General features: G+C 45.3%; 1 protein-coding gene across 1 annotated transcript in view; it reads left to right on the forward strand.

Moving 5' to 3' along the window:
• ZNF704 (zinc finger protein 704) overlaps positions 1–26,371 on the forward strand; it is a 228,215-nt gene extending 201,844 nt beyond the window's left edge. Inside the window, exons 5-9 of the mRNA XM_080800649.1 lie at positions 9,230–9,330; positions 14,149–14,416; positions 16,607–16,711; positions 25,300–25,397; positions 26,117–26,371. Coding sequence (XP_080656775.1) covers positions 9,230–9,330; positions 14,149–14,416; positions 16,607–16,711; positions 25,300–25,397; positions 26,117–26,228 — 684 coding nt within the window. The 3' untranslated portion in view covers positions 26,229–26,371. The remainder of the gene's footprint in view (positions 1–9,229; positions 9,331–14,148; positions 14,417–16,606; positions 16,712–25,299; positions 25,398–26,116) is intronic.
• The last annotated feature ends 501 nt before the right edge of the window (positions 26,372–26,872 follow it).

Genomic DNA, 26,872 nt, shown 5'->3' on the forward strand with positions numbered 1-26,872 from the left:
CTTACCGCTGGGCATGTACGGAATACTTCAAAATTCAGCCACGTTTGTGCTCTTGAAAGGGACTTTCTGAAAGGGACCTTCAGCCGTCATCTTGTCGGACCTGTGGACCAGTCTCAGTTCTTTCAGGAAGATAGAAGCTACTCCGATGTATTTCAGCCTGAAACAATTCAAAACCAGGGCTGAGCCTTGCCATGGGAAAGGCAAGCAGAGAAAAGATAAGGGAAGCCCTGGGCAGAGCTCTCAGCCTATAGCTCCAAAGTGGCTGGGGTGTGACACCGTCAGGAAACTGCTGGGAAGGAAGAAGGAAGTTGTCTCCAGTCCTCCACCCAACTGCACCTGAGTTGGGTGACTCCCAAGTGGTTGCCTGGAAGCTGCTGAGACACTACCCTTGCCCTCCACCCACCCCTCACCCCCACCCCCCACACATGTGAGCCGCACTCCTCTGGGGGTTGTTGTCGTGTTAAAGGAGGAGAACATATGGAAGACCCCAGCACAGTGTGGTCCCTGGCCAAGGGTGGCCGCGGCTCCCTCGGATACCCCAGCTTTGTGAATTTCTTTCTCTTAGAGCTTTGAGGGGCAGCCACAGCAGAAGCACAGATGGGCATGTCCAGACTTTGGCCGCTGCGCCTCGGCCAGGAACTTTGCTCGCTTTGACCTCCTTGGGCGAGCTGGGACCCAGGTGGCAACCAGGACAATACTTATTTAGCTATTTTTTCCTGTTCTCCTCCTCCCATGGCTTGTTGTTGGGTTGGTTTGGGGTTTGTTTTGTTTTGTTTGTTTAAATATAACAGCAAGTAGTCTTTGTAGACTAAGGATTGGTATCCATTGGATGTCGTTAGGGGACTTTGCCGAGTACTTAATCACCACGTAAGGGGTCTCATGGTTTGACATAAGAACATCCTTCACCAGTGCAGAGAGAGGCTACTTGATTCCGTTCGAGTTGAGATTATCCTTTCAGTGTCTTTTTATTCTCCCAAAATATTCAAGCAAGTGTTATAGGGTAGCTTCCATTTCTTAAAGAAATGACTTTTTCAAATTAAAAATAAGATAATTTTTACATTTGGAGGTTAACATAAAAAGAAGGTACCCCTCCCCAGTATTTCCGCCTTGCAATAATACATGTTGATTTGCGTTACATATCCTCCCCCCTAAAAAAGATAATGTTCATATACTTTTATAACGTCCTTTTCCCCAGTATCCATCAAGGTTCTGGGCAGGAAGCAGGCCATGTACTCCAGTGGAGTCACTGAAGTATAACAAAGAAGTTCTCCACAGAAGTGTAGACAGGGTTGGGGGACATCAGAAGAAGGCACCCTCAGAGCTAACAAATTACCAACCCCTAAGCCTGAAGAGGCAACCAGAGGGGCTGCCAAAACCCAGGGGCATACCGAAACTGAAAATATCACCAGAAATGTTAGTTTTGGGAGGAGAAATGTAGCCACTGCCCACCTGTGGCCAGGCAGACAGGAAGCTGAGTGAATCCCTACCCTCTTGCATTCCGGTCTCTCCTCTTGCCTCCTCACCTCCTGTCAGTGCCTCTCATTGGCCAAACCAGTGGGCCAGGGGACCCAGTGATGCATAAAGCTGAGCCTCCAGGCACTGACCTGGGTGGAGAAGGGAGTTGTGGGAGCCTGTAGAGACCAAGAGGAAGTATCAGCAATTCCCTTCTGCACTGGGAACTTGTTTTCTCATGTCAAAGAAGCTTTTCTTACAACTTCATTTTTAAGATTCCTTAATATTCAGTTATATGAAATTATTTAACCAATCTCCCCATAATTCCCTCAGTTAGTAACCTTGAGATGATTTCAGATTTCTTGCTAGTCTAAAAATCCGTGCGATGATCATCTTGATACACATCACTTGGCAGACATGTCAAATGATTTTCTGAGGATAAATCCCTAGAAGTTCAGTTGGGTCAAAATGATTAAGTGCTTCCAAAGCTTAATCTGTTTTGCTCTTAAATTTAGAGATAACAAATATCTGTGCGTGTGTAAATTATAAAGGCAGAGCTCTGGAAGTTTGGGATAAAATGGGATAATAAATGAAAGACATTGAAAGGAAATGCCAAAAAAGGAGAAGTAGAGGAGAGAAAGCAGAGCTTTCCTTCCCTGAAGGGGTTTGGGAGTGCCCCCTCCCCAAATACAGTGAAAGGTCTCCCCACCAGATGTATTCATGCTTCTGAGTCCACATTTGCAACCACCCTGCAAATCAGCAGGATCTTTCTCTGTACATCTGGAGTGTAATACTGCATAAAGGCCTTCTGATGGCTTATGCTAATGGCTGGAATTGTTATAAATTAGACAGTCATTTTTCCTGTTGCACATTTTCCATTTTCTTCTGGTGAACTTAGACCTTCTTCAAGTACTTATCAGTGCAGGGTGTGTGAGGCTGGAAGGAAAAAGTACTATATGGAGTGGAGAGAAAGCCATCTAGAATCCAGTGTTCACCACACTTGCCATGGGCCTACACTGAGAAGTTCATTTACAGCCATGTAAGATAATCAAGTGTTAATCACACTGGGAAATCTTCTTGGATTCCACAAAACAACCATCTTTTTGACAAACATCCTTTGAACATCGATTATTTACTACATTCCAAAATGCTTAAGTAAATTAAGATGTCTCAAATATGGCTCATTGCTGTGGCCCCAAAGCACAACGTTCCCAAGATTCAACACAACGAATTCTAATTGCTAGGTTATGTTAGGCACAGGAGTAGAGTGAGTGTTGGGCAAGAAATCATGGTTCCTACTCTCAGAGAGCTTCCCATGATCAAAACTATTTAGTCCAGCCCCAACAAGTCTCTTGGAAACCCAGCAAAAGAAAAAAGCAAAGAGGAAGCAAAATTGATCATTTTTCATATGCATTACCAACTTTTCTTTGGTAACAGATTTCCGTGGAGCCCTTAGCAGGGGTCCATGGAAGTGAGGGTGTGACTAAGGAGACGATGCTCCAACAATTGGGAGTTATCCCAATTCCAAGGGATTTAGAGAGGGTCTCAGTCAGCTTCGTTGTACCTTTTGGATTTGATAGCCCTGTATCTGCTGTTTCCTCCTAACTAATGGAAGGATTTATACCAGTGACATTTATTTTTCTATAATCAGTACTGAGCTTTACTGCTTATCAACTTAAATAAATAAATGTTTGACATATTCCTGCAAGGACTATGAACAGCAACCTTATCAATAATACTTGTTATGCACAAAAATACCAGTATGATAGTCATTTCCTAAAACAATCAGCAATTTGAACCTTTAAAAAATTCCTAAGATGTAGAAGAAATTTGGCTCTGGTGTTGTGTAATATATTCTGTTAACCAACTCATTGGTAGGAACCATTCAGGGACACTGGATATGTCTCCTAATTTTGGGGTTCTGGTTTCCCACTATGAATTTGAAAATAGTATCATATGCCTGGGTGGTGCTTTCCCGGTCTCTAAAGCCCCATGTCAGCCTTCTCTGCTCCCCTCAAAGCTCCCACACAGCCTCCCCCCCCGCCCTTCACTTCGACCTCACTTCCTACCTCACTGAAAAATTAGAAGCATTCAGACAGGAATGCCTTTTTTTTTAATCAGCAAATTAACTGAATCTGCATCCATCCCTTGGTTTTCTTCCCTGGCAGGGGAGGACCGCCCTGCTGCCATCCAGGGCAGCCCTCCCAGCCAGGCTGGAGGCAGGAGAGCCGGGTCCTCCTTCTTCGGCAGGGCCTCAGCCCCTGTGCCCCCCACCCCCACCCCCACCCCCGCATCTCTGCGGCAGGGGGCAGGGTCCGTCTCTTCTCCCTTTGCAGCTGTTCCCATCAGCATAAAAATCCACTTCAGTATCACTCCTCTTTACAAACTCTCCCTTTACCGCTGGCAGATCAGACCAGCCACCTTTCTTGAAAAGGGTGGCCCTTATTCTCTCCACTTCCTTCAACCCCACTCACTCTCCGTCCCTAGGCAGTCTGACTTCCTTCCCGGCTACTCTGTGAAACCTGCTCTTGTCTGGGCCACTGACAGCTGCCATGTTCGGCCTCCGTGGACTCTCCCCAGGCTGCGTTCAACAGTGTTGGCCACATCTTCCTTCTTGAACACTTTCCTCTACCTGTGCCGTAATACTGCACTGTCTTGACTCCCCCCACCCCCGCTCTGACTGCTCTTCCTCTGTGTGTGTATGTGTCTGTGTCTCTCTCTGACTGTTCCTACTCTCAATCTCTCTTTCTCTCTCTCTCTTTGATTCTGCTCTGTCTGTCTCTCTCTCTCTCTGACTGCTCTTGCTCTCTGTCCGTATCTCTCTCTATAACTGCTCTGCTCTCTCTCTCTCTCTCTGACTGTCCTGCTCTCTCTGTCTGTATCTCTCTTTCTCTCTGACTGCTCCTGCTGTCTCTCCCCAGTAGGAAATACTGGAAGCTACAGAGTCCTGGGCCTTCTACCCATCTCTAGTTGCATCTTTCCCTGCATGATCTCATCCAGACCTAAGTTTTAAGTAATCCTAAGTTTTAAGTAATCAGCCCCGGACTCCAGACGTCCATCTCTAGCCCTGACTTTCCCTAAGTTCCAGGCTCACATGTCCGGTGCCGTACCTGCCACCTTTTCCTGATCTATAATAGTTATCTCTAAATCAATATAAATCTATCAAAACAGAACCACAATTTGCCTGGCTATGCAAGTCGTCTTAAAGACTATCATATGCCTGGCCTAGAAGTCGTACCGCTCCTCGTATTCAACCCAAAGCCAGCACTGTTGGATCTGCCTCCAAAACACCTCTTGAACGTGTCTGCTTCATCCGTGCTCCCTGCCCAGCCTGCCTCCGTCCACCATTTTCTCTGACCTGCGGTAGTAGAACATAGACAACCTTGTCGCTCTCTCCCCAAGCTGAGTGATAGTTTTTTAAAAAGATTTTATTTATTTCAGAGAGAGAGAGAGAGAGTGCACAAGTCGGGGAGACAGGCCAAGGGAGAGGGAGATGCAGACTCTCTGCTGAGCAAGGAGCCTGATACGGGGCTCGATCCTAGAACCCCAGGATCGTGACCTGAGCGGAAGGCAGATGCTTAACCGACAGAGCCTCCCAGCTGCCCCTGAAGTGATGTTTTTTAAAACCTAAATCATATAATCATATAATATGACTCCCCTGCTTAAACCCCTTCAGTACCTTCTCTTTTATTTTAGAATAAATTCCAAATTCCTTACTGTCACCTACAAGACCCTCATGATCTGGCCCTCCTTGTCTGTCTGCCTTATCTCAGATGATTCTCTCTCTCTCTCTCTCTCTCTCTCTCTCTCTCTCATTTCCTTCTAAACTCACTCTTCTTTCTGGCCCTCCAATCTGCCAAAATCTCTTCCTCTTTCTCCCGGAAAACTCCAGCTCTTAGCATGGCTATCTGCTGCTCCAACCTTTAGGTCCAGCTCAAAAGTCACCTTCTAGAAGCCTTCTCTGACCACAGCCACCACATCCCTCTCCAGAAACCTTACCCTAGCGGAAGCAGTCACCATCTATTAACATTTCTGTCCTCCCCCACTAGCATGTAAGTTCCTGGAGAGCAGGTTTTTTTTCTTTTTTTTTTCTCTCTATCCCTGGCACCTGGAATATTCCCAGCTAAACAGCTCTTTGGTTTCATTAATCAAAGAACACCATCAGCAGAAAGGTTTGGAATGAATCAAAAAGTGTTTTCACCTATCATGACTTTATTTCCAGGCAGACATTTGGACTCTCGGGTACATGTAATTTCAGTTTGAGTCATTAATTCCCTTAAGTGGATGAGATTTTTTAATAGTTTAGTTTCATTGTTTGAAAAGTGGGTAAAAAGCCCTCATGGTGTGAGGGTTTGTTCATTAATATTGTTAAGTCATTCTCTGCTCAGAATACAAAATACCAGGCAGAGTTCCTTCCTGTGAACCTTTGGGGTTGAGGGGTAGGATGGAAACTCTCCCCTTTTGGTTCACCCTACAGCCCGTGAGTTTAGTTCAGTGGCCCAAGGCGATCAGGGAGCCTGAGATTTGTGAGCTGTCCCCTTAGAATAAATGCAGACTCATCGGGATTGTGTCCTCTTGAGTCTCCTAAGTATGTGTTTGCTTCCCAGGTTCCTTCATGCCCTTCTTCTCCAGCTCCAGCTCCTGTGTAGCTCAGAGCGGCCTGCAGCCAGCATCCCCCAGCTGCTGGGGACACCCAGGCCCTGATGCGGGAACGGCTGGCTTGTGGGGTCGTGAATGCCAGCCCTCCAAGCAGAGCCTCGGGGACACGGTGGGCTGCCCGGCTCCTGCTGTCGCTAGTCTGCTCGAGCTGACCTGTAGCCCTCGGATGCTGTGATGTTCCTTCCACACGCCATGCTGAAAGTGGCCATTCCCCAGCACACAGAAATACTCCTCAGTTCTGGAAGTTTCCAAGTGTCTTTCCAGTTGAGAAATGTATAAAAAGTCTTCAGGGGGTGTAGGGGTCAGGCGGTGGCAGGATCAGGATACTAATCCCATTGGTAATACCTGAATGAGTCATCTTCTAAATGTGTAAATGATTGCCCTGTAGAACAGGGGATGTACTGGTGGGCCCCACACGGGCTTGATGGCAGAAATCCTACTGGACCTGTAAACAAAGCTGCATCAATCCCATCACTTCGAGGAAGGTGTCACCACCACAGTGTTTATTGGTAAGAGTAGGCTTACTGTTGGAACAGCCTATTTCCAAACCTCAGTGGCATAACACCATAAAGGTTTATTTATTTCGGATGTCACAATCCAAGCAGGTCAGGTGGGATGGGCCCACATAGTCCTTTGGGGACCTGGGCTCCTTCCTCCTAATGCAGGATTCTTAACCTGCAGTCCACAGTCCCCAAAAGGCTGGACAGAGTTCAAGAGGCTCTGTGAACTTGGAGTGGGAAAAAAGTGTATTTTCATTGTCATTAAACTCTTAACTATAATTCAGCATCTCCTGCAGGTACGATTGACAGCATCAAAGCACAATACTAGTGCCTCCTGTGACTTTACTACCAATAGAAAGCGTCAGTAGTTTCATATCACATTATAATTTTAGCAGATACCGTGAAATATCATATAGGCTTAACACGACTTTGAAATTATGATAGTTCTTATACTTACTTCAAGACCTTGTTATTCGATATGTTCCTTAAAGAATACTAACCATATCGCAAAATATTTTTAATATTTGGGTAACTATTTCAATACGCTTGCTCTTCTTTGTGTTTCTCTGTGTTTTATTTTAAATGTTAAAAAAATAGTAGTTTCCACAGGTGCATAGCAAACAAAAGATTAAGAACTCCTGATCAAATGGGTCCCCTGAGTGGTTGAGTGTCCTCAGCATCTAGTCAGCGGCCAGGGCTGAAATGGCACTGCCACGTAGTTTAGAGACGAGTCTTAGAAGGAATAGCTATCACTTCCGCTCACAGGCTGTTAGTCCTAAGTCAGCCACACGTCCCCACCTGACAGCAAGGGAGGCTAGGAAATGAGGTCTCGCTGTGTGTTCAGGATGAAAAGGAAACGGGGCTCGGGGAGCACACAGAAGGGACCGTCACCAGGCCTATGGGAATAATTAGCAAAGTGGTGGCATCCCAAGGACAAAGGCCTTCTCTGGAGAAAACTAATCTCCTGTCAAATTCATTTCAGGAAGTATAATCATAGGAATACCATAACAACAACCACTTGTTGAATAATTGCTCCAGTTGGTGTTGTGCTAAAGGATTCACTTTCATGACCTCGTTTAATCCCATAATATCCCTCTGAGACAGGTACTGTTATTGTTGCTACTTACTAAATAAAGGAGCCAAGGACTTGAGTAAGTCCAAAATCAGTGCTCTCAGGGATGTCCGGGTGGCTCAGACATTAAGCGTCTGACTTCAGTTCAGGTCATGATCTCAGGGTCCTGGGATCGAGCCCCGCATTGGGCTCCCTGCTCGGTGGGAAGCCTGCTTCTCCTTCTCCCACTGCTTATGTTCTGTCTCTCACTGTCTCTCTCTCTCTCTCTCTCTCTCTGTCAAATAAATAAGATCTTTAAAAAACAAAAAAACAGGGGCGCCTGGGTGGCTCAGTGGGTTAAAGCCTCTGCCTTCGGCTCAGGTCATGATCTCAGCGTCCTGGGATCGAGCCCCGCATTGGGCTCTCTGCTCAGCGGGGAGTCTGCTCCACCCCCCGACCCCACCTGCCTCTCTGCCTGCTTGTGATCTCTCTCTCTCTTTCAAATACAACAAATAAATAAATAAATTTTCCTTAAAAAAAAAAAAATTCAGTGCTCTCAGTCACTGTGCTGGACTATTTGGGGAAAACACCGAGACCCTTGAAAAGAAGGTGTCATTGTGTCCTGATAGAAAGGGGCGGTTCCTGGTGCCCAGCTCCCAGCATTCCCAGCTTTGCTAGAAGCTGGTTTATTCACTGGGCACAGTTTACTGACACTTTCTATGAATCTTTAAAATGATGGCAATGATGGTATCTATTTCTTAGAATTAAATGAGGTAAACTTTTGTAACAGCACTTGGCATATGGTAAGTGCACAGTGGATGTTAGATACCATCATTAACACCTAAATGACATTGTGACTGCCTTAATGAAAGTGAACTAAATACTCAGAGCAATTTAGTATCCATGAAGGATCCAGAAAAATGTCTAAGGTCACCAAACTCCTCACCAGCTGGTGGGATAGGGAGGTTCCCTAGAATGGTATGCTGCATTATGTCAAGATGATGGGAAGTTCTTACCTTTTCTTTTTTAAAAGATTTATTTATTTATTTATTTATTTATTTATTTATTTATTTATTTTGGAGAGAGAGAGAGTGCAGGGTGGAGGGGCAGAGGGAGAAGGAGTGAAAGAGAATCTGAAGCAGAGTCCCTGCTGAGCACCCGGTCCAACGTGGGGCTCGATCCCACAATCATGAGATCATGACCTGAGCCAAAATTGAGTCGGACACTTAACTGAGGCACCCAGGCACAGCAAGTTGTTACTTTTCTTTGGGGGGGGGGGGGTATTTATTTATTTATTTATTTGAGAGAGAAAGAGAGAGACCACAAGCAGGAGGGAGGGGGGGAGGGAGAGGGAGAAGCAGGCTCCCCGCTGAGTGGGGAACCCAACAGAGGACTCAATCCTAGGATCCTGGGATTGTGACCTGAGCTGAAGGCAGATGTTCAACCGACAGAGCCATCCAGGCGCCCAAGTTGTTCCTTTTCTAACAAAGGGGAAAAAATGTGTTGGGTCGGCAGAAAATGCGGATGGGCTAGTTTTCATTTTAATGTAACTTTCTCCTGTTTGCAGAATTCTATGAAGGTGATGTTCAAATGCCTCTGGAAGAACTGTGGGAAGGTGCTGAGCACGGCGGCGGGGATCCAGAAACACATACGGACCATTCATCTTGGGTAAGGCAGTCCTCCCCTCAGGGCTTGCTGTGGCCGCCATGAGCTCCATTGAGGGCCACCCACACTAAGAAATGACACAGGAATAGAGACTGGGCCTGCTTGATCTTCCTAGTCCCTGCGGGGATGGCCACTCTGATCATGCAGGCCAGCATGGCACAGTGGGAAGAATGTGGATTTAACCTTGCAAACCCTCCCCAGTTTACTTGCTGAGTGACCTTAGGCAAGTCACTGCTCTGAGCCTCCATACCCTCTGACAATGAGACCAGTAGTAAAATCAGCCCTGTGTAAGGGTCAAAATATAAAATGTGTGTGAGAGCAGTCTGAAAAATATAAAACGCAAGGGTAGGAGCCCCTGAAATTGTCTGTCAAATTAAATGTGCATTTTTTCCCCAAGGCAGAGTATTCATGACTTTGAGCCTCAAAAGCATATATGTGGCCTCAGAAGGGCTTAAGAACCACTGTGTCAACCAGTGCTGTGGTTTTTACTCTTACGGTAGCCGATGAGTTGGCTCCATCATTTTCTGTTGCTCAAATAAGCCCTTTATGTGTCCACTCTATGCTTTTCCCTGTGTTATGTAAAAACCTTTCTAAGGAAAGAGAACACAAAGTTTCCAGCAGCGACTATGAGGGGGTCCCACCTGCGGGGCAGTGGAGGTTCATCAGCCTTCTCCCTTAGTCTCTGGGTCTCTCCTGCCCAGGGACATCGGATGTGGAAGGACCTCGGGAGGCTGTACGGCATAACCAGTGTGTATAAGGCAAAGGCAAACGCATGAGCAAGTCCCCAAATGGTTAGACAGAGGAGTCCTTTCAACAAGGTGATGTCGAGAAATAAACACTAGAGTCACCCTGCCCAGCAAGGGACAAATTTCGGAAATTCATCATTCATACAAAAGTGGTATAAAAAGAAAACAAGGGATGCCTGGGTGGCTCAATGGGTTAAAGCCTCTGCCTTCAGCTCAGGTCATGATCCCAGCGTCCTGGGATAGAGCCCCACATTGGGCTCTCTGCTCAGCGGGCAGCCTGTTTCCCCTTCTCTCTCTGCCTGCCTCTCTGCCTACTTGTGATCTCTGTCAAATAAATAAATAAAATCTTTTTTAAAAAAAGAAAGAAAAGAAAATGAAAATGGGTTCTAAGGGGCCTCGGTGGCTCTGTGCTGGTGGACTCCTTCAAGGACTATAGAGGGAAGCAGGGATCTAGCACGCTTCCCCGTAGTGCTCCCGGTTTGGCGACACAGCCAGACCCTTCCAGAGGATAGCACACAGAAGGTTCCAGAGCGCTGTGGGCGTGGTGCAGCAAGACTGGGCTTCTGTTCCCCTCGCCAGAGGGGCTGTCTCCCTTCACCCTCCAAGAAATACCACACCGAAACCCCGCAGGGCAGAACATCCTCACTCCTGTTCCTGAGGTCTCCTGAGAAGGAAATCCTGCAGTGTCTCCCCTCAAACCTCATTGTCAGGACCACTTCGTAATGTAAATAGCTCAGTTATTTAAAGGTTTAGGGAAGAAACCTCCCGAAGCTATAATCAGGAGTGAGGGTGTTTGTTTTAAAGTCCATCTGCCCAGAAAACCAAATCCTATTGAGTACCTCGAAGAAGCCTGCCAAGGCTATGTATTTATAGACGATAAGTGGCATCTCACGATTTGTCTCTGAGCTCCTGGGCTTCTCTCACGGTGGGTAAAATTCAAAACGCAGCCGCTACTATTGGCTTCCCTAGGATTCCCTTTTTACACTGTGCTCTTAAAATTGCCTTGGTGAATTAGGATTCCCAGCCCTGCCAGCAGCCGCCCCGGGGGTGGGCCTGGGAGAGCGGAGCTCCGAGGCCTGTCTGTGTGAATCCGAAGCCCGGGACCTCAGCTCTCTTACGGGCGGGGAGAGGGAAATCACCTTTGCTTTAATCCATGAGCTCAATTATGTGATATAAGATGATGGAATGTTTTTAATGAGTGTTGGCTGGTGGGGAGAGAAGGGGAGCATACCAAAGCCCCCCTCCCCCCAAAATATGTATCACATCTGATACGGCTGCAGTAAAATATACTGCTTTTCTCTTCAATGTCACTGCCCTCTTGTACAGCAGGGGCTGATCCTGATTTATCCCCGTGTGGGACACACGATTTCCCCTAGGCCTGTGTGTGTCTATTAGTAGCAACTCAGCCTGCCCTTTTCTGGAAAGGAAGTGGGGACAGGAATAGAACAGGGGCACATTCTTGGGCCCACTCTCTGGGGTCTTTAATGGTATGCTTGTCAGAAAGCCAAACCCTGCCAGACCTGGTACAGTACAGAGACACCTCCCCAGACGCCTGGGCCTGAGAGCTCAGGGGAAATGGGACAAGGCTGGGAGAAGCCGTGGATTTGACCAGACAGAAAGGCGGAGGAGAGGGGGAGATTTTTATTTTAGGTTCTATATAGGGCTTGGAAGGAGGGGGGGCGGGGGGGGTGGAGTTTATTCCAAGTGAGTGATCTACTACTGCTGGATATGAAATTTGGGGGTACCTCATGGATGAGAGACGTACAGAGGCCGTCCTATAAAACCAGGCGGCTTTAAAAAAAAAAAAAAGATTGCTAGATGTGTACCACTTGTCCAAAAATTAACAAATTGAATAAATCTTTTGTAAGGTGATGGACAGGGGCACCTGGGTGGCTTAGTTCGTTAAAGATCTCACTTTGGCTCAGGGCATGATGCCAGGGTCCTGGGATAGAGCCCCCCCACCACCACCACCACAATCAGGCTCCCTGCTTAGCCAAGAGCCTGATTCTCCTTCTGCCTCTGCCCCTCCCCCCCAGCTCGTGCCCTTTCTCTCTCTCTCTCTCCCCCCCTCAAATAAATAAATAAAATCTTAGGGGGGAAACAACAGACTGAAGAAAAAAGTCATCTAACTAAAGTAAAAAAAAATTTTTTTTAAATAAGGTGATGATGGGACACCTGGGTGGCTCAGTCCATTAAGTGGCTGCCTTCCCTCAGGTCATGATCACAGGGTCCTGGGATGGAGCCCCGCATCCAGCTCCTTGCTCAGTGGGGAGCCTGCTTCTCTCTCTGCCTCCTCTGCCTGCCACTCTGCCTGCTTGTCTCTCTCTCTCTCTGACAAATAAATAAAATCTTTTAAAAAATAAAATAAAGAGAGGGACAGTTATTTTATTTTACTCAAAACTTTCTGTTTGAGTAAACAAAACAATTGCCCATGTCTCAGGGAGAACTTTGAAAACACCAAGAAGATATTTCTCTGGATGATAGTAAAAATTGAGGCCTTCTAACTTCAACTTTATTTTATTTTATTTAAAATATTTTATTTATTTATTTGACAGAGAGAGACACAGTGAGAGAAGGAATATAAGCAGGGGGAGTGGGAGAGGGGAAAGTGTTGAGCCACCCAGATGCCCTCAACTTTATTTAAATTTAAATTTAATTTAATGTAAATATTTTTATTTAATTCAATAAACACTCAGTGTTTCTGATGTGTGAGGCACACTTCTACACCCTGTGTATTTATTAATACACACAAAATTCTCACAAAAAATTCTCACAAAAAGCAGGCGCTACAATTATCCCCATTTCATCTGTGAGAAGCCAGAAGCCCTGCGCCATGGCGGCTGTCCCATCACACTCACAGCTGAAAGTGTCAGGATTCGAACCTGGGAAATCTGACTCCAGGATTTATGCTGATAATCACTGTGTTACAAGGACCTCAGCTTCATCCATTCAACCTTTAATAAGCACCTACCGTGTGCTGGACACATCGATATGTGTAGAGGGACGCAGAACAAATAAGACATAGCCCTGGAGAATCCCGGTCTTAGGGAGGTGATGAGGGTTTAAAAAAAAATTACAGAAATGTGCCAAATAATTAAGTAAAGTGAATTAAATAAAATGAATCCACTTCCAAGGGAGCGTAGAGGACCTCGCAGTGAGGAGTTACGTCCTGACTCCTAACCTTCAAAATACAACCCAGATTGGACATTTGGTCACTTCCATTGCCCAGACACTGCCAACGGTCATCTGGATGATCACTGGCCACAGCCTCCTTGCCCGCCTCCCGCTCTTGCCCTCTGTCCCGTCTTCCAGACACTCATCAGAGTGATCCTAAAGCACCTTAGATGCTCCACAAGCCCCCTGGCTTCCATCGCGCTGAGAACAACGTGCAAAGCCATTCCCAGGCCTACGCAGCCCTGCGCCATCTTGCCTCTGTCTCTGTTCTCCCCAGCGCGCTGAGCACCAGCCATGGGCCTCTTAGCCGTGGGTGGAAAACACTGACCTGCCCACCCCAGAGCGGCGTACTGCTCTCCGCTGCGTGATCTTCCTGCACAACCTGGGGCGGGTTTTTCCCTCACGTCGCTCAGGCTCCTGCCCACGTGTCACCTATTCAGAGAGACTTCTTCTGAACACTTTCTTTGAAACAAATGCCTTCCCTTCAGCAACTCCCCTGCTAAAGGACGCTGAATCTGCTTGGTTTTTCTCTCTGGGATCTACCACTGATATATTAAATACACATTTCTTTATGGGTTCCGTTTCTGCCTCCCCCACTAGAGGGTCAGTTCCATCAGGCCGTAGCCTGTGCTTAGTTCATCATATCAGGAGACCCTAAAAAGTGCCTGGACATCACAGATTCTCAATAAATGGTTGAATAATTGATTGGATAAATTGTTTTAAGAGGTCAAGGAAGGCTTCCCTTGAAAGTGGACAGTTGAGTGTTGCAGAATAAGTCAGCGTTTGCCAGACAGACAAGACCAAAGAAAAGCATTCCAGACAAAGGGAACAGCAAGTACCAGATTTCGAGGAAAGAAAGCTCACTGGGTTGGTATAATCGTTTTGCCCTCTTTTGCCCTAGGCGTGTTGGGGACTCCGACTACAGTGATGGCGAAGAGGACTTTTACTACACTGAGATCAAGCTCAACACAGACTCAGTGGCAGATGGACTGAGCAGCCTGGCCCCTGTGTCACCGTCTCAGTCCCTGGCTTCGCCTCCCACTTACCCCATCCCAGATTCAAGCCGAACAGAGACTCCTTGTGCCAAAACTGAGACTAAACTGATGACACCCTTGAGCCGCTCAGCTCCCACCACCCTCTACCTCGTGCACACCGACCATGCTTACCAGGTGACGGGCGGAGGACAGTGAAAGTAAAGTTTGACCCCCCCCAACCAAAAGCAGTAGCATTCTGCCATGAGAGGAAAGGGTTACCTGGTGGAAAAACAGCATCACACAAGTAGCCCAATAGCTGAGTTCGTTTTTTCTTTTTCTCCTTTTAAAGCCCAGATCTCACACTGATGGGACCCTTTGGGCTCTTGGATTTCCCAGTACTGATTGAACATCCAATCCTTTAAATGTTGTCATAGGATTAAAATCCTTCATATGGTAAAGATCTCAGAAGGGTGCCTGGCACATGGTATAAGTATCTGTTAAACAAAAAATAAAATAAATGAAAAGGTGAGCAATGACACAATTGCCATATGCCCCAAATCTGGGACTTCCTACCCCGCCTTCTGAAATGGTAACTATGCCTCATAGAGAGAGGAGATTATAGTGTTCCCCAAATCAACAGTGTCAGCATCACCTGGGAACTTGTTAGAAATGTAAATTCTTGGGACCACCCCAGACCTACCAGGCAGAAGCTGGTCTGCTTCACTGGAAAATCTGATAAGACCTTACAGACCAACCCTGCAAATCTCCTTTGTCCCCTCAGCAATTATTAACTCTTGTAAACGTTGATTTGTTTTAATGACATTTCAAAACATTCAAGTTTTAAGAAAACATTTTTTCCATAATTCTCAACTACTTTGTGCAACTTAAAAAAAAAAAAAATCTCCTGTCTGTGTTCTCCCACCCTGGTTTTATAAACACTTTCCATGTAACTGAATAGTTTTCAGTTACATAAAAGCACCAACGTTTTTTAATCACTCTGTTATTGTTAGGTATCTACTCATTAGTCTCTCCAGTTTCTTCCACTGTCATTAGTAACTCTACTACGCACACCTCTGTGCCAGTAGCTTTTTTTCCCCCCTTTAAATTCCCAGAAGAGTAATTACTGAGTCAGAGGATATAACATGAACAGCTTATGGCTCTTGCAAAGTATTTGCCAAAATATTTTCCAGCAATGCCAGTTATAAAACCACAGTCACCAGCAGCTACATCTATAATTAGATGTAGAAACCTGTGGAAGAAACAACCAGCCACTGATTTACTAGACTTACGCTCAAGAGCTTTGGAATGGAGCTAATTATTAAATTAGTTGAGGCAATAAATTTCATTCCTGACTCTTGCTATGTTGGTCGAAAAGAATAAATAATTTCTTTGTTCTTGTTTGTCAGTGTTGCACTTAGAAACACGGGCTTGAAATCATGGGCCTGAACCAATTTCAACTATGTTGTTCATCTCTGTGAGAGCTGGAACACACAGTAGGGGATCTAAAAGGTCCTTTCCAAACCATGTATTCACAATATTGGGATTGCTCTATTTATAGACATTAAAAATGATCAGCATGGAAAATGTTAAAAACACAAGCAAATGAAGAAAATTCATCCCCTAATCCCAACAAAAAGAAGCCCCTTGGTTAATATTTTTTGTATGTCCTTCAAGACTTTGTTCTATGTATGTATACCCATTTTAAAAAGGGGGCGGTGGAATTTATTGTAACACTGTTTTTCTTGTGCTTTGTTTTTGCCACTTACTATATCATGAACATTTTCCCTTGCCAGTAACTATTCTTCAACAACGTCAGGCTCTGTGGATATGGATATATCATGATTTATTTACCCACTTCCCTATTATCAGACATTTGCATTTCCAGTTTTTAGTACCCTAATACATAGCTCTGCAATGAACATCCTTGTATCCATTGCTTTAGAATTAATTCTAGAAGTGGCATAGCTAATATACAGAATACTAAGAGTTTTGATATATTTTGCCAGATTGCCTTCCCCAAGTGTTGTACCAATTTACCTACCTGGCATCCCTGTATAAGATTGTTTCTTTCCTAATTTGATAGTGAAGCATTGTGTTTTACACACAGATATATCCTAAAATAGGTATATGTATGTGTAATAAAATTTCTCTTCAGAAACCATCAAAAACCTTCTGCTTTTATTCCTTAGATAGCTTGCTGAGATACATAGAAAGTTTATTTCTAGCTATTCTCTTGGACTATGTTTACCCCCTCCCATTGGATAATTAGTCTAAGATATTAATCCAGCTGAAACCATTTTCGGGCCCCAACTTAGGCAATGATAGTTTAGGACTGCGAGGAGAAATGTTGTTTCATAACAATGTTCTCCATTTTCTGTTGGACAGGCCACGCCCCCTGTGACCATTCCAGGATCAGCCAAGTTCACCCCCAACGGCAGCAGCTTCAGCATTTCTTGGCAGTCTCCTCCGGTTACCTTCACCGGCATTCCAGTAAGTAGAAAAACAAAAAGCCAGAAATCTGGCCATCACTGCACATAAATTTGGGGAACAAATTATAAAAACATGCAAGAAAAAGACAAAACTCAGAATGCCAGAAGTACTCTATTCCTTAAGTGACACTTGTAAACACCCGGGTGCGTATTTCACGGTCCAGCCCAGCCCAGCTTGTCTGTGGAAAAGGTGTTATGAGGAGCATTTGAGAAAATGAGGGGAGTTGCAGCCGCTGATAAACAACTTGTTAAAAACGTGTCAAGATTTTTTTGTGTCGGTGGGGTATTTGTATGTTTCCAAAAGGCTTTATAGAATTATTTTTTGAACTGAGACACCGAACATAAAAGAAAAGGACCCTGTACATAAATGATATTTATCATTATGAGTAACTTGATAAAATTTATGACTTTGAAATTATTGTTTGTAGGTGTGTCATTTTGAAAGGTTCAAAAAAAAAAAACCCATAAATTGAAATCATTTTTTTTTCTTCCAAAGCTTGAGTAATCCATGCTGATAGGCACTCTGAAAATAAGAGTGCTGAACTATGCAATCAGGTTTAAGTGGTATATAAGCATTGATTTGACATGGTAAATGATTGCTGTCTGATAAATCACCATGAATTAACTTGATACCTAACCATTCATTTAAAAATGTTGGGTCTTTTGTAGCTTATCACAGAATATCCACAGACCTACACACTGTTGATGCCCACAGTGGTTTATAACTCCTGATAAGGTTCACAAAGTGGCTTATGATAACAGACACTAACCCTATTTTCTCCTCGCCACCCCTCTCCCCAAGGACCTCACAAAAGCCTCTTATTGTCAACCATTGACAACTTTCAGAGGTTTCCAGAAAATACTAAGGCCTCCTACAGCACTGATAAAAATGGAAGCAGCGCAATCAATTATGCTGTACTCTGTCGATGAATACTTTTTAAATTTCCTAGGAGAACAGCCAACAAGAAAAAGCATCCCACTTTGGGATGCAATTTGGGAATTTGTGGCTTCCAGAAAATACTCCTGGACTTTGGTTTTTAAATAATGATCGAGGATCTAGAGTAATTATGAAAGTCACCTGCTTTGTCTAATAGTAGTAACGGCTGGCTAGTCTGAAGGACAGAGAATGCAAGGAGGGATCTTGTCAGTAGACATTAGAAGAGATCACGTAGGTATCAGCTTTGTTTCCGTCAAGAACAATGGTCAGCTGAGGAGGGTGTCAGAGGTTAACCATCAGTCCTTTGGGGGACTTCGACTTATTTATTTTTTTGATAGACATAAAAAAAACCTTGAGTGGCTCTCCGTATCACTTTCGAGACAAGCCCTCTAACCTGGAAAGGCAGCTACAATTACAACAGGATCATAGAGACCCACTATTCTGAATCCCATTAATTCCGGTCTTCAATTTGAGAATTTTCGAGAGCATACACCATATTTCTCACCTGGAGTACAAACAACAGTAGTGTCTGGCTGGAACAGCCCAGGTCAGACTCCTTTTCAGATTACCTCTGTGATCAACCAAAATGGAATTTCTTGCCTTTTGCTTTCTTAATTAAATCATCTCCTTCTGATGTGCAGAGAAATCACTGAGTGGTGGATAACCAGCTATGTGTCCTCTAAAGTGACTAAATGCTTTACCCAGTAAGATACCAGCCAGGATACCCTCTACTCCTTTTTTTCCAGGAGCAAGATCTTAACACTCTTCTCTGTTGTGGACACTGTGTATATCTCTGTTCTCAGCTCAATGCCCTAAATTGTTCCAAGTCCCTAATTTCATCGGTTCCCAGGGACAGTCTAGACCGGGGAGCTTTGATAGAAAGTGTATAGAGTTAACTAGGTATCCCACTAAAATCCTACTTGCTCTTCTAACGTCTTCTTTCACCACGGAATTCTGGTTGGGTCATGTTTCTGCCAACACTTTAGACTGTTTTAGCTGCCATTCCTATTTCAAGGAAAGGGAATGCTATTTTCCCAGGCTTTGTTTTACCCTAGAGAAAAGGCTCGCTATTAAAAATGTTCTTTATGTTATATACTGTCTGTTGAGGCTTAAAAAAACATAGGTGTTTACTGGTTGCCTCCTTCTTGTGGGAGCTGGATCATACAGTGCCGCACCACAGAAGCATACAATTGGTACGTGTCTGCTGACTGGGTGCCAACGACTATCCCCAAATTCTCCAGAAATGCTGTCCCCGTCCCTAGGAGACGTAGAGCCAGGCAGACTCTAAGAGCGTATGAATTCCTACCATCTAAACTAGTGTAATAGGGTTTTGAGACAGAAGCTCTAAACATTTTAAATTATAATGAATTAGTATTAGCGCAGCCCTCAACTGTATCCAAACGGAAGAACAAAGCAGTTCCCATTGTATAAAATGCTCTTTAAAGAACACGTTTCTCTTTGTACTCCAAAGCAAATACCCTGAGCTTGTCAACCCCATTTAAGGTTTGCTTTTTTCCCCCACATCTTGGAGACCTGGTATTGAAGAAGGGATGCTTTTATATGCTTCCTAGAGAATGGAAATAATCTCCTTCGGGGAAATCCCAAGGTTTGCAGGATTTTATTTATTCATTTGCCTACACAACATTTCCTGAACATCGGGCTTTAATAAGTTCCCTGGGTAAGACGTCTTCCCAGAGGTGTGGAGTGGAGAAGGCTGTTCTGCATAGCTACAAATGTGACTGGAGGGGCAGTGTTTTCTAGCCGAAGGGTAAGGAGAAGACACGCATTAATTACAGCATTCTTTGAGCTGTTTTTCCCAAATGACCACACCTTTTCTTCTAATTATCTACATTCTTTTCTGTCTTTTCATGACAGAAAGCTGAGAGTTCTTGACTCGGTATGAGTCTGCTTATACTGCCATCACAGAATACCATAGACTGGATCACTTTAAGCACCCAAAAATGTATTTCCTCACAGTTCTGGAGGCTAGAAGTCCCAGATCAAGGTGCTGGCTAGTTCCTGGTGACAGCTCTTTCCTTGGCTTGTAGAGGGCCACCTTCTCACTGTGTCCTTTTATGGCCTTTTCTGGTGGTGGAGGTGAGGGAAGGGGTACTGATGGGTGGAGAGAGAGGCCTTGGGTACCTCTTCTTAAAAGGACACTAATCCTATTGGATCAGGGTCCCAGCCTTTTGACATCATTTATCTTTAATTACTTCCTTAAAGGCCCCATATCCAAATATAACCACACTAAGGATGAGAGCGTTTTTAATATATGAACCAGGGCAGGATGGGGGGAGGGGACACAAACATGCAGTCTGTAACAAGCCCACACAACCGAGAGTGAGTCGACCTGCCATCCAAGGGCTATTCCAGGAGGGGGTCAGGCTGGAGGGAGGGTCTCCAAACCTAAAATAGTGTGCTTAATTATCAGACGTTTAGCTGGTTTGTTTTTTATTAACACCTTGAGGGAGGACTCAGAATAGTATAAGAGGTTACAACCAAGACAAGGAACATCAGCTTCTCAATTTGAGAGATAGAAAATCCCAAAGAAAAGAAATTTCCCCAACCTAGTTACAGAGGGACACAACATTCTTTATAACTGCTCCGGTGTGAGGCTCAGATACAAACCCTGACTCCGGCGTTTGCTGTCTGGCCAGTCACATTATCTCTCTTAAACAATGCCCTTAACTTTAAACCACCCCATGGAATTGTTTTTTGTTTTTTGTTTTTTTTAAGATTTTATTTATTTGACACAGAGCATAAGTAGGCAGAGTGGCAGGGAGAGGAGAAGCAGGCTCCCCACTGAGCAGAGAGCCCGATGAGGGACTGGCTCCCAGGACCCTGGGATCATGACCTGATCAGAAGACAGACGCTTAACCGACTGAGCCACCCAGGCGCCCTGCCCCCATGGAGTTGGATCATTGAGCCCAGTGCCTGGCACTGGCTAACATTATGGAGCATTCACTATCTTGCTACCTGTGATGTGTCCCATTGGTATACTACACCTGTCAGAAGAAGTGTACTCTCCCTATTCAGAACTATCTGATATAACCCATACCTACTCAACACAAGGGAGAAATCAGCCATGATTTCTGCAGACTTTAAACTCTTTAAACTTTTTTCTTTAAACTCTTCTGAGGTCCCACCTAATCAGCAGAAAAATGAGAGGCATGCAGAGGCCTGTGTGCTCCCCAGTCTGTGTGTGAGACACCATTACTGTGTGAGCTGTGCCATTCACAACAAGCCAGCCAGGAATCGCTCTCCTGAAGCCTGGAGGGACCGAAAACCCCCACCCCCATTTAGACCCGCGGGGGCTGCCCCAAGACCTCTACCAAAGCCCATGTCAGGAGCTGAGTCCTTAAGGACTGAAGAAAAAGTGTTCTCTGGGGAAAACATAAAATGGAGATTATACTTTAAAAAATTTTTTTTAATTTATCTATTTATTTAGGAAAAATACCATATAGTACTCTCCAAGTCTATTATACGCTTTATAGACCATGCCCCAAAAGAGAACTTAGAAACAATTAAGACATAAAACTAAAAAGACTTAAAAAAAAACAAAAAAATAGAGACTGAAATGGGGAGACTGCCGGGAGAGATAGCCAACATCGCACTGTGCAGGCTTTATTTTAGGACCCATCGTATTTCCATCAGCTCCGCAGCAGGATGATGGAGGAGTGGCAAGAGCAGCACCTTGACCTCACTCAGAACTAGTTCCAAGGTCAGCTGGTAGGAGATGGCCTGTGTTCGAGTACGGGCCCCACCAGTGACGGTGCGGCACAGACTGAACTTCTCCACTCCCTTACCGCGGATGTGGACATGACACCACTACGACCGACCCTAGGGTCGCAGGGAAGAGGAAGGCAGATAGCTCTCCAAGGCCCTCCGTTTAACAAGCCCTCGGTAAATTACTACTACCACTCCTTAGAACTCCTGGACCTTCCGCAGGCCGTCTCCTGGCTCGATGTCTAAGTTCTCTTATCTACAAAATTCAGATAGCCGCACTTCGCTGGCAGGATTAAAAGAAATGATACCTGAAGGAGTACCCAGTCTCTCACATTTGCGAGCACTAAACAAATATCCGTTTCCACACCAGCTGCTCCCTTCCCTTCCCCACCCTCAGCCCCTGCTAAAATAAAAAGCTTTCTACCATGATTGTCTTGCTATTAAAAGTCTCAAGGAAAACTCACGAGTTAAGTCATATTGATCCTCACACAGAGCTGAGTCACGGCCAATGTGTAAAGCGGGTCCCGGCTTCTGCTGCGTTGTGCCCCATAAAACCCAGGCCTGGGGTGGATTGGGAGGGGCTGCTGCCAGACAGGACTATGCACGCAGGCCCTGAGCTCCCCGAGTTAAGAAAGCCATAGCGGGAATAAAGACTGTAGTCAAGGGTTGTTCCTCCATAGTCCTCAAACGGTGTCTGGAATTTTTGAAAGCCTGGTCCTCACTCCTTCCTCAAACCAATCACATCACCAGTTTTCCCATTTCAGTAAGTGGCATCCCTCCAGCTGCTCGGGCCAGAAGCTAGGATTCACCCTTGACTCCTCTTGATTCATTCCTGATTCTTCTCAAGATTTGTCTTCCTTTTTTCCCATCCTTCAGCGAGTCCCAGACTCTGCCTGATTCTGCCATGAATCCAGCCCCTTCTAATCACCACTGCCACGCTCTCGTCTAAATCATCTTCCCCCCCAAATGGTGCAGAGCTCTTAACTAGACAGCAGGGCTCCTCTCCAGGCTGTCTCCAATTCATTCTCGAAGGAGCCACAAGCGTCTTTTTAAAGCATTAATCAGATGTCTCACTTTCTTAAAATTCTCCAGTGGCTTCCCTGGCACTTAGAGCAACATTCAATTCAAATTCCTCGATCAGGGAACCTGGGTGGCTCAGTGGGTTAAGGCCTCTGCTTTCTGCTCAGGTCATGGTTCCAGAGTCCTTGGATCGAGTCCCGCATCGGACTCTCTGCTCAGCAGGGAGCCTGCTTCCTCCTCTCTCTCTGCCTGCCTCTCTGCCTGCTTGTGATCTCTGTCTGTCAAATAGATAGAAGAAAATCTTTAAAAAAAAAAAAAAAAAATTCCTTGATCACAGCCAGGAAGCATGACCTGAATCCACTACCTCCTATCCTCCTACCCCAGCCTCCACACAGTATCTTCTGGCCCCATTGGCACTCTGCACTTAGGAGGCCTCTGTCATTTCTCCCCCTTTCTCCAGAGTGCCCTAAAGATAAAAGATAACCTCCTAGGGTGCCTTCTCTCACTGCCCTAAATAAGTAAATGTCTTCTCCCTTAATGAGGCTTTGCCTATTGACCTATTTTACTTTCTTCATGCACTTATCACTAAAATGATCTTACTTGTTTGTATTTATTGTCTGTGTCCCCACTAGAATGTATGCTCCATGAGGACAGAGACTTGGCATTGTTCACAGCTAGGTACCCACATTCTAGAAGGGTGCCTGGTGCATAGTAAGAACTTCATAAACATCTGCTAAATGAAGAGCGCCCTGTCATCTCATATCACCTCACATAAAAGGGGTGTGGCCCTTTTGCACAATTTAGAACCTTCCATATTACTACTAGCGGATGGAAGTAGTTGACTGTCATGTCAACTAAACTTTTCCTAGTCATCTTACTAAATAAGGCCGTATTCTTGGGATTCTATGAATTCTGTAATAATTTTTAGATTTTTTTAATTGTCTCAACCATTTAAAAGCATTCATATAAGCACATTCTAGATCACCACAGTGGCTGTGAACACCTGAAGCACTAATTCCCTCTGGTTTGCTGTAATGCACCCTGATCAGGGATGGGATATGGGGTAGGTGTCGGGGGGGGGCAGGGAAGGGGGTGGATATTTTCCTCTTGGAAAGACCTACATATCTATCCACATCAAATGCATACCCTGAACTCCAAAGCATTTATTTTTAAAAAATTATGTATGTTAATTCACCTCTTCTGGCCCTCGTTCCTACCCTGCTTTAGCAAAACACTAAAGACCAATGGTACAGAATAATTCAGAATCATGGCAACAGTGGTTTAAAATGTTGGGTTTTTACTTATGTGTTTAATTTTTTCAATTAACATCTAGGAAGACAGGACTGATGTATATTCCTCTGAACTGAAAGAAAATAAAAAGTGCAATACCTGTACTAGAGAAATTCAGTTCTGGAAGTATGCCTTAGGAATGTTCCCATGACTGTACGTCCCAGTACTGGTACTTGGATGGCCATGCTGGTCTCTAGATAACTAAGTTTCTAAATTCATTGGGTTTCTGCTCCTCTACATATGGCAATGCTGTATATTTACTTGAAATATCATTTCTCATTTCTTATAAAAACTCTTTTTTCGTAGCTGTTGAGAATCCCAGGTGCTAGGACAATACATAGTGTTATGAGAGCAGATGATGCAAAGGGTCTAGCAAGAAACATTAAGAGGCATCAAAAGCCAGGGGCCTCCTGTTATTGGGACTGAGAAGCAGAGGTGTAACAGGGTTCAGACACATGCTCTGGCATCAGGTAGAGATCAATATAAGCGCTGGCCCTGCCATTACAAATTCCATGACCTTGGCCAAGTTCTTCAACCTTGGCCCCATGCCTTGGTTTCCTCATCTATCAAGTAGGAACAAGAGTAGTACTTGTCACGTGGGGTGGTTGTGACAATTAAAGCCATTGTCCGTGAACCTGGCATGTAGCAAGTGCCCAGTAAGTATTTCAAGGATGACCTTTGTTCTTGACTTGCTTGGACTCTTTGCTTCTAGCCTTTATTCCCATTTGGACCCCACCATCTGCTGTGTGGATGTTTTATGCAAGAAGCCATTTATATAGGGGCTGTAATGATCTCGTAAAGCAAACAGAGGGCTGAAGTCCACGTTCTGTCATTGCTATTGACTGGCTATATAATTTTAGGTAACTCTCCTAACCTCTCTAGGGATTTGTCTTTTTTTTTTTTGAAGGTTTATTTATTTATTTGACAGACAGAGATCACAAGTAGGCAGAGAGGCAGGCAGAGAGAGAGAGAGGAGGAAGCAGGCTCCCCACTGAGCGGAGAGCCCCATGCGGGGCTCAATCCCAGGACCCTGGGACCATGACCCAAGCCGAAGGCAGAGGCTCCAACCCACTGAGCCACCCAGGAGCCCCAGGATTTGTCTTTTTTAAAGATTTTTATTTTTATTCTCCAGAGAGAGAGATAGGCAGAGGGAGAAGCAGGTTCCCTGAGGAGCAAGAAACCTGATGCGGGACTCAATCCCAGGACCCTGGGATCATGACCTGAGCCAAAAGCAGACACTCAACCCACTGAGCCACTGAGGCATCTCTAGGGATTTGTCTTTTTTAAAAGGTAGATCATGAGGCTTAGACTAGGTGAGACTATACTTTAAGGTTTGGAATATTATTCAGATGAAAAAATGTTACTATGGGCAACTTGGAATACACATGTGAAGTCATGAGGATTTTTTAACTGTTCATCGTTGCCGAGTCTTTTCTGTTCAGGGAGCATTTAAATTCTGCCACGAGCATCACCCCTCTGCATGCTAACAGGTGTCTCTGTGAAGGAAGCCCTTCATCTCCATGTCTGATGTTGACCACTGCCCATGTGGCAAAGGCTAAACAAAAGCATGGTGAGAAGAACCTGCCCCATCAACTTTGTTTTCGTGTCCTTGCCAGGTGTCACCAACACATAATCATCTGGGGGGCACAGGAGAGCAGAGACAGCACACTCACACGGTCTTGTCCTCGCCACCCAGAGGGACCGTCAGCCTGAGGTATGACTGCTTGAAATGCCACCTTATCTCAAGGGAATTAACTGAAAAACAGAAGAACAGGAAGAAGGGAAACCAGAGATACCATCTTCCATAAACTTGCCCTGGAATGGACAAAACGCCCTTTCTTTTGTTGCCATCATTTTCTCCACCCATCAATTACTAGCAAAGAGTTGTTGTTGGGGGCCGGGGACGGCGGCCAGGGTGGGGTGGGGGGGACAGTTTGCTGTAGGTTTTCTCAAGGAATAGGTAATGGTGATTACTGGGTCTATTTAAAACCATATGGCCTTAACCTCTGTATTAAAAGAATTTTAAGATACAGTTTTTAGTTTTTAATACAGATCAAGAAAAAACACCTCTGATTTCCCTTAACCAGAACGCTAGAAATTTGAGGAGCCAGAAAGCACTGGAAAGCACATACTTAAAACTTAAAAGAATAAAGCTCTCTACTGGCATTTTTTGCATGTACCTGTTTAATTCAATTTGATGGAGAGGGACATGGCCCCAAATGGACAAGCAGAAGCTTCAGAGTTACAGTAGCCAATAGTAACAGCTGAGCTTGATGGCGGGACAACATCCAGCAGGTGCTCAAGTCCCAATCTAGCAAGAACCCCTACTAGGTTTCTTAACGCTGTTTCTGGCTCTTTCGAGGGCTCTCAAGCCCTGCAGAGAAAGCCCCCTGACTTCCCCCTCCGCCTAACTGCTCCTCGCCTGTCTTGCAGGAAACCCCGGGGAGAGGGCAAGAAGTGCCGCAAGGTGTACGGCATGGAGAACCGGGACCTGTGGTGCACGGCGTGCCGCTGGAAGAAGGCCTGCCAGAGGTTCACTGACTGACCCCTGGGACCACCGAGCCGGCGGCCCGCCGCCCCGCTGCCCTCGCCTTCCACGGCAGGCTCTGGAAAAGCGCTTTTTCTTCCGAACAAAACCCACTTGAAGCCCAGGAAAAGCACTTCCAGGAAACTTGGTGGAATGACAGCAAAAAATAAAATAAAATAAGGTCACCACCCTCACTGCTCTTGCTGAGAACCCAGCATCGGGCAGTTTAATTTTTTTTTTCCTTGAAAAAAGAAAAGTCAGTTTTGGTTTTTTTCCCTGCTATATGTCTAGGTCTGAAAACTGCAGACTCCGTAGCAACTGAACCAACAAAGCCCGTTTGACCTAGAGAGGAGGCATATTTTGATAAGCTTTCTGAATAATGCCATTTCTGAGATTTTGGGGGACATATTAAAAGAACAAGAAGCTCCACGTTGTTCAGTGGCGTCTGTACAGAGGACAACGCCTGCTTTCCTTGTGAACAGCATTCTCCCCCGACCTCTCGGAGCAGTGCACATCATGGCGTGTTGCCAGAAAGCTCAGCACCTGGGTATCTCTATTCTGTCTCGTTTGTCTGTCTGTCCTGTTTCCAAGATGGGCCCCGCCCGGAACCGCCGTGGCGCTGTTGGCCGGCAGGGCCCGGAGGGCATCCCCTCGCCAAGAGA

This window comes from Martes martes, assembly GCF_963455335.1.
Source record: "Martes martes genome assembly, chromosome: 4".
Taxonomy (NCBI): domain Eukaryota; kingdom Metazoa; phylum Chordata; class Mammalia; order Carnivora; family Mustelidae; genus Martes; species Martes martes.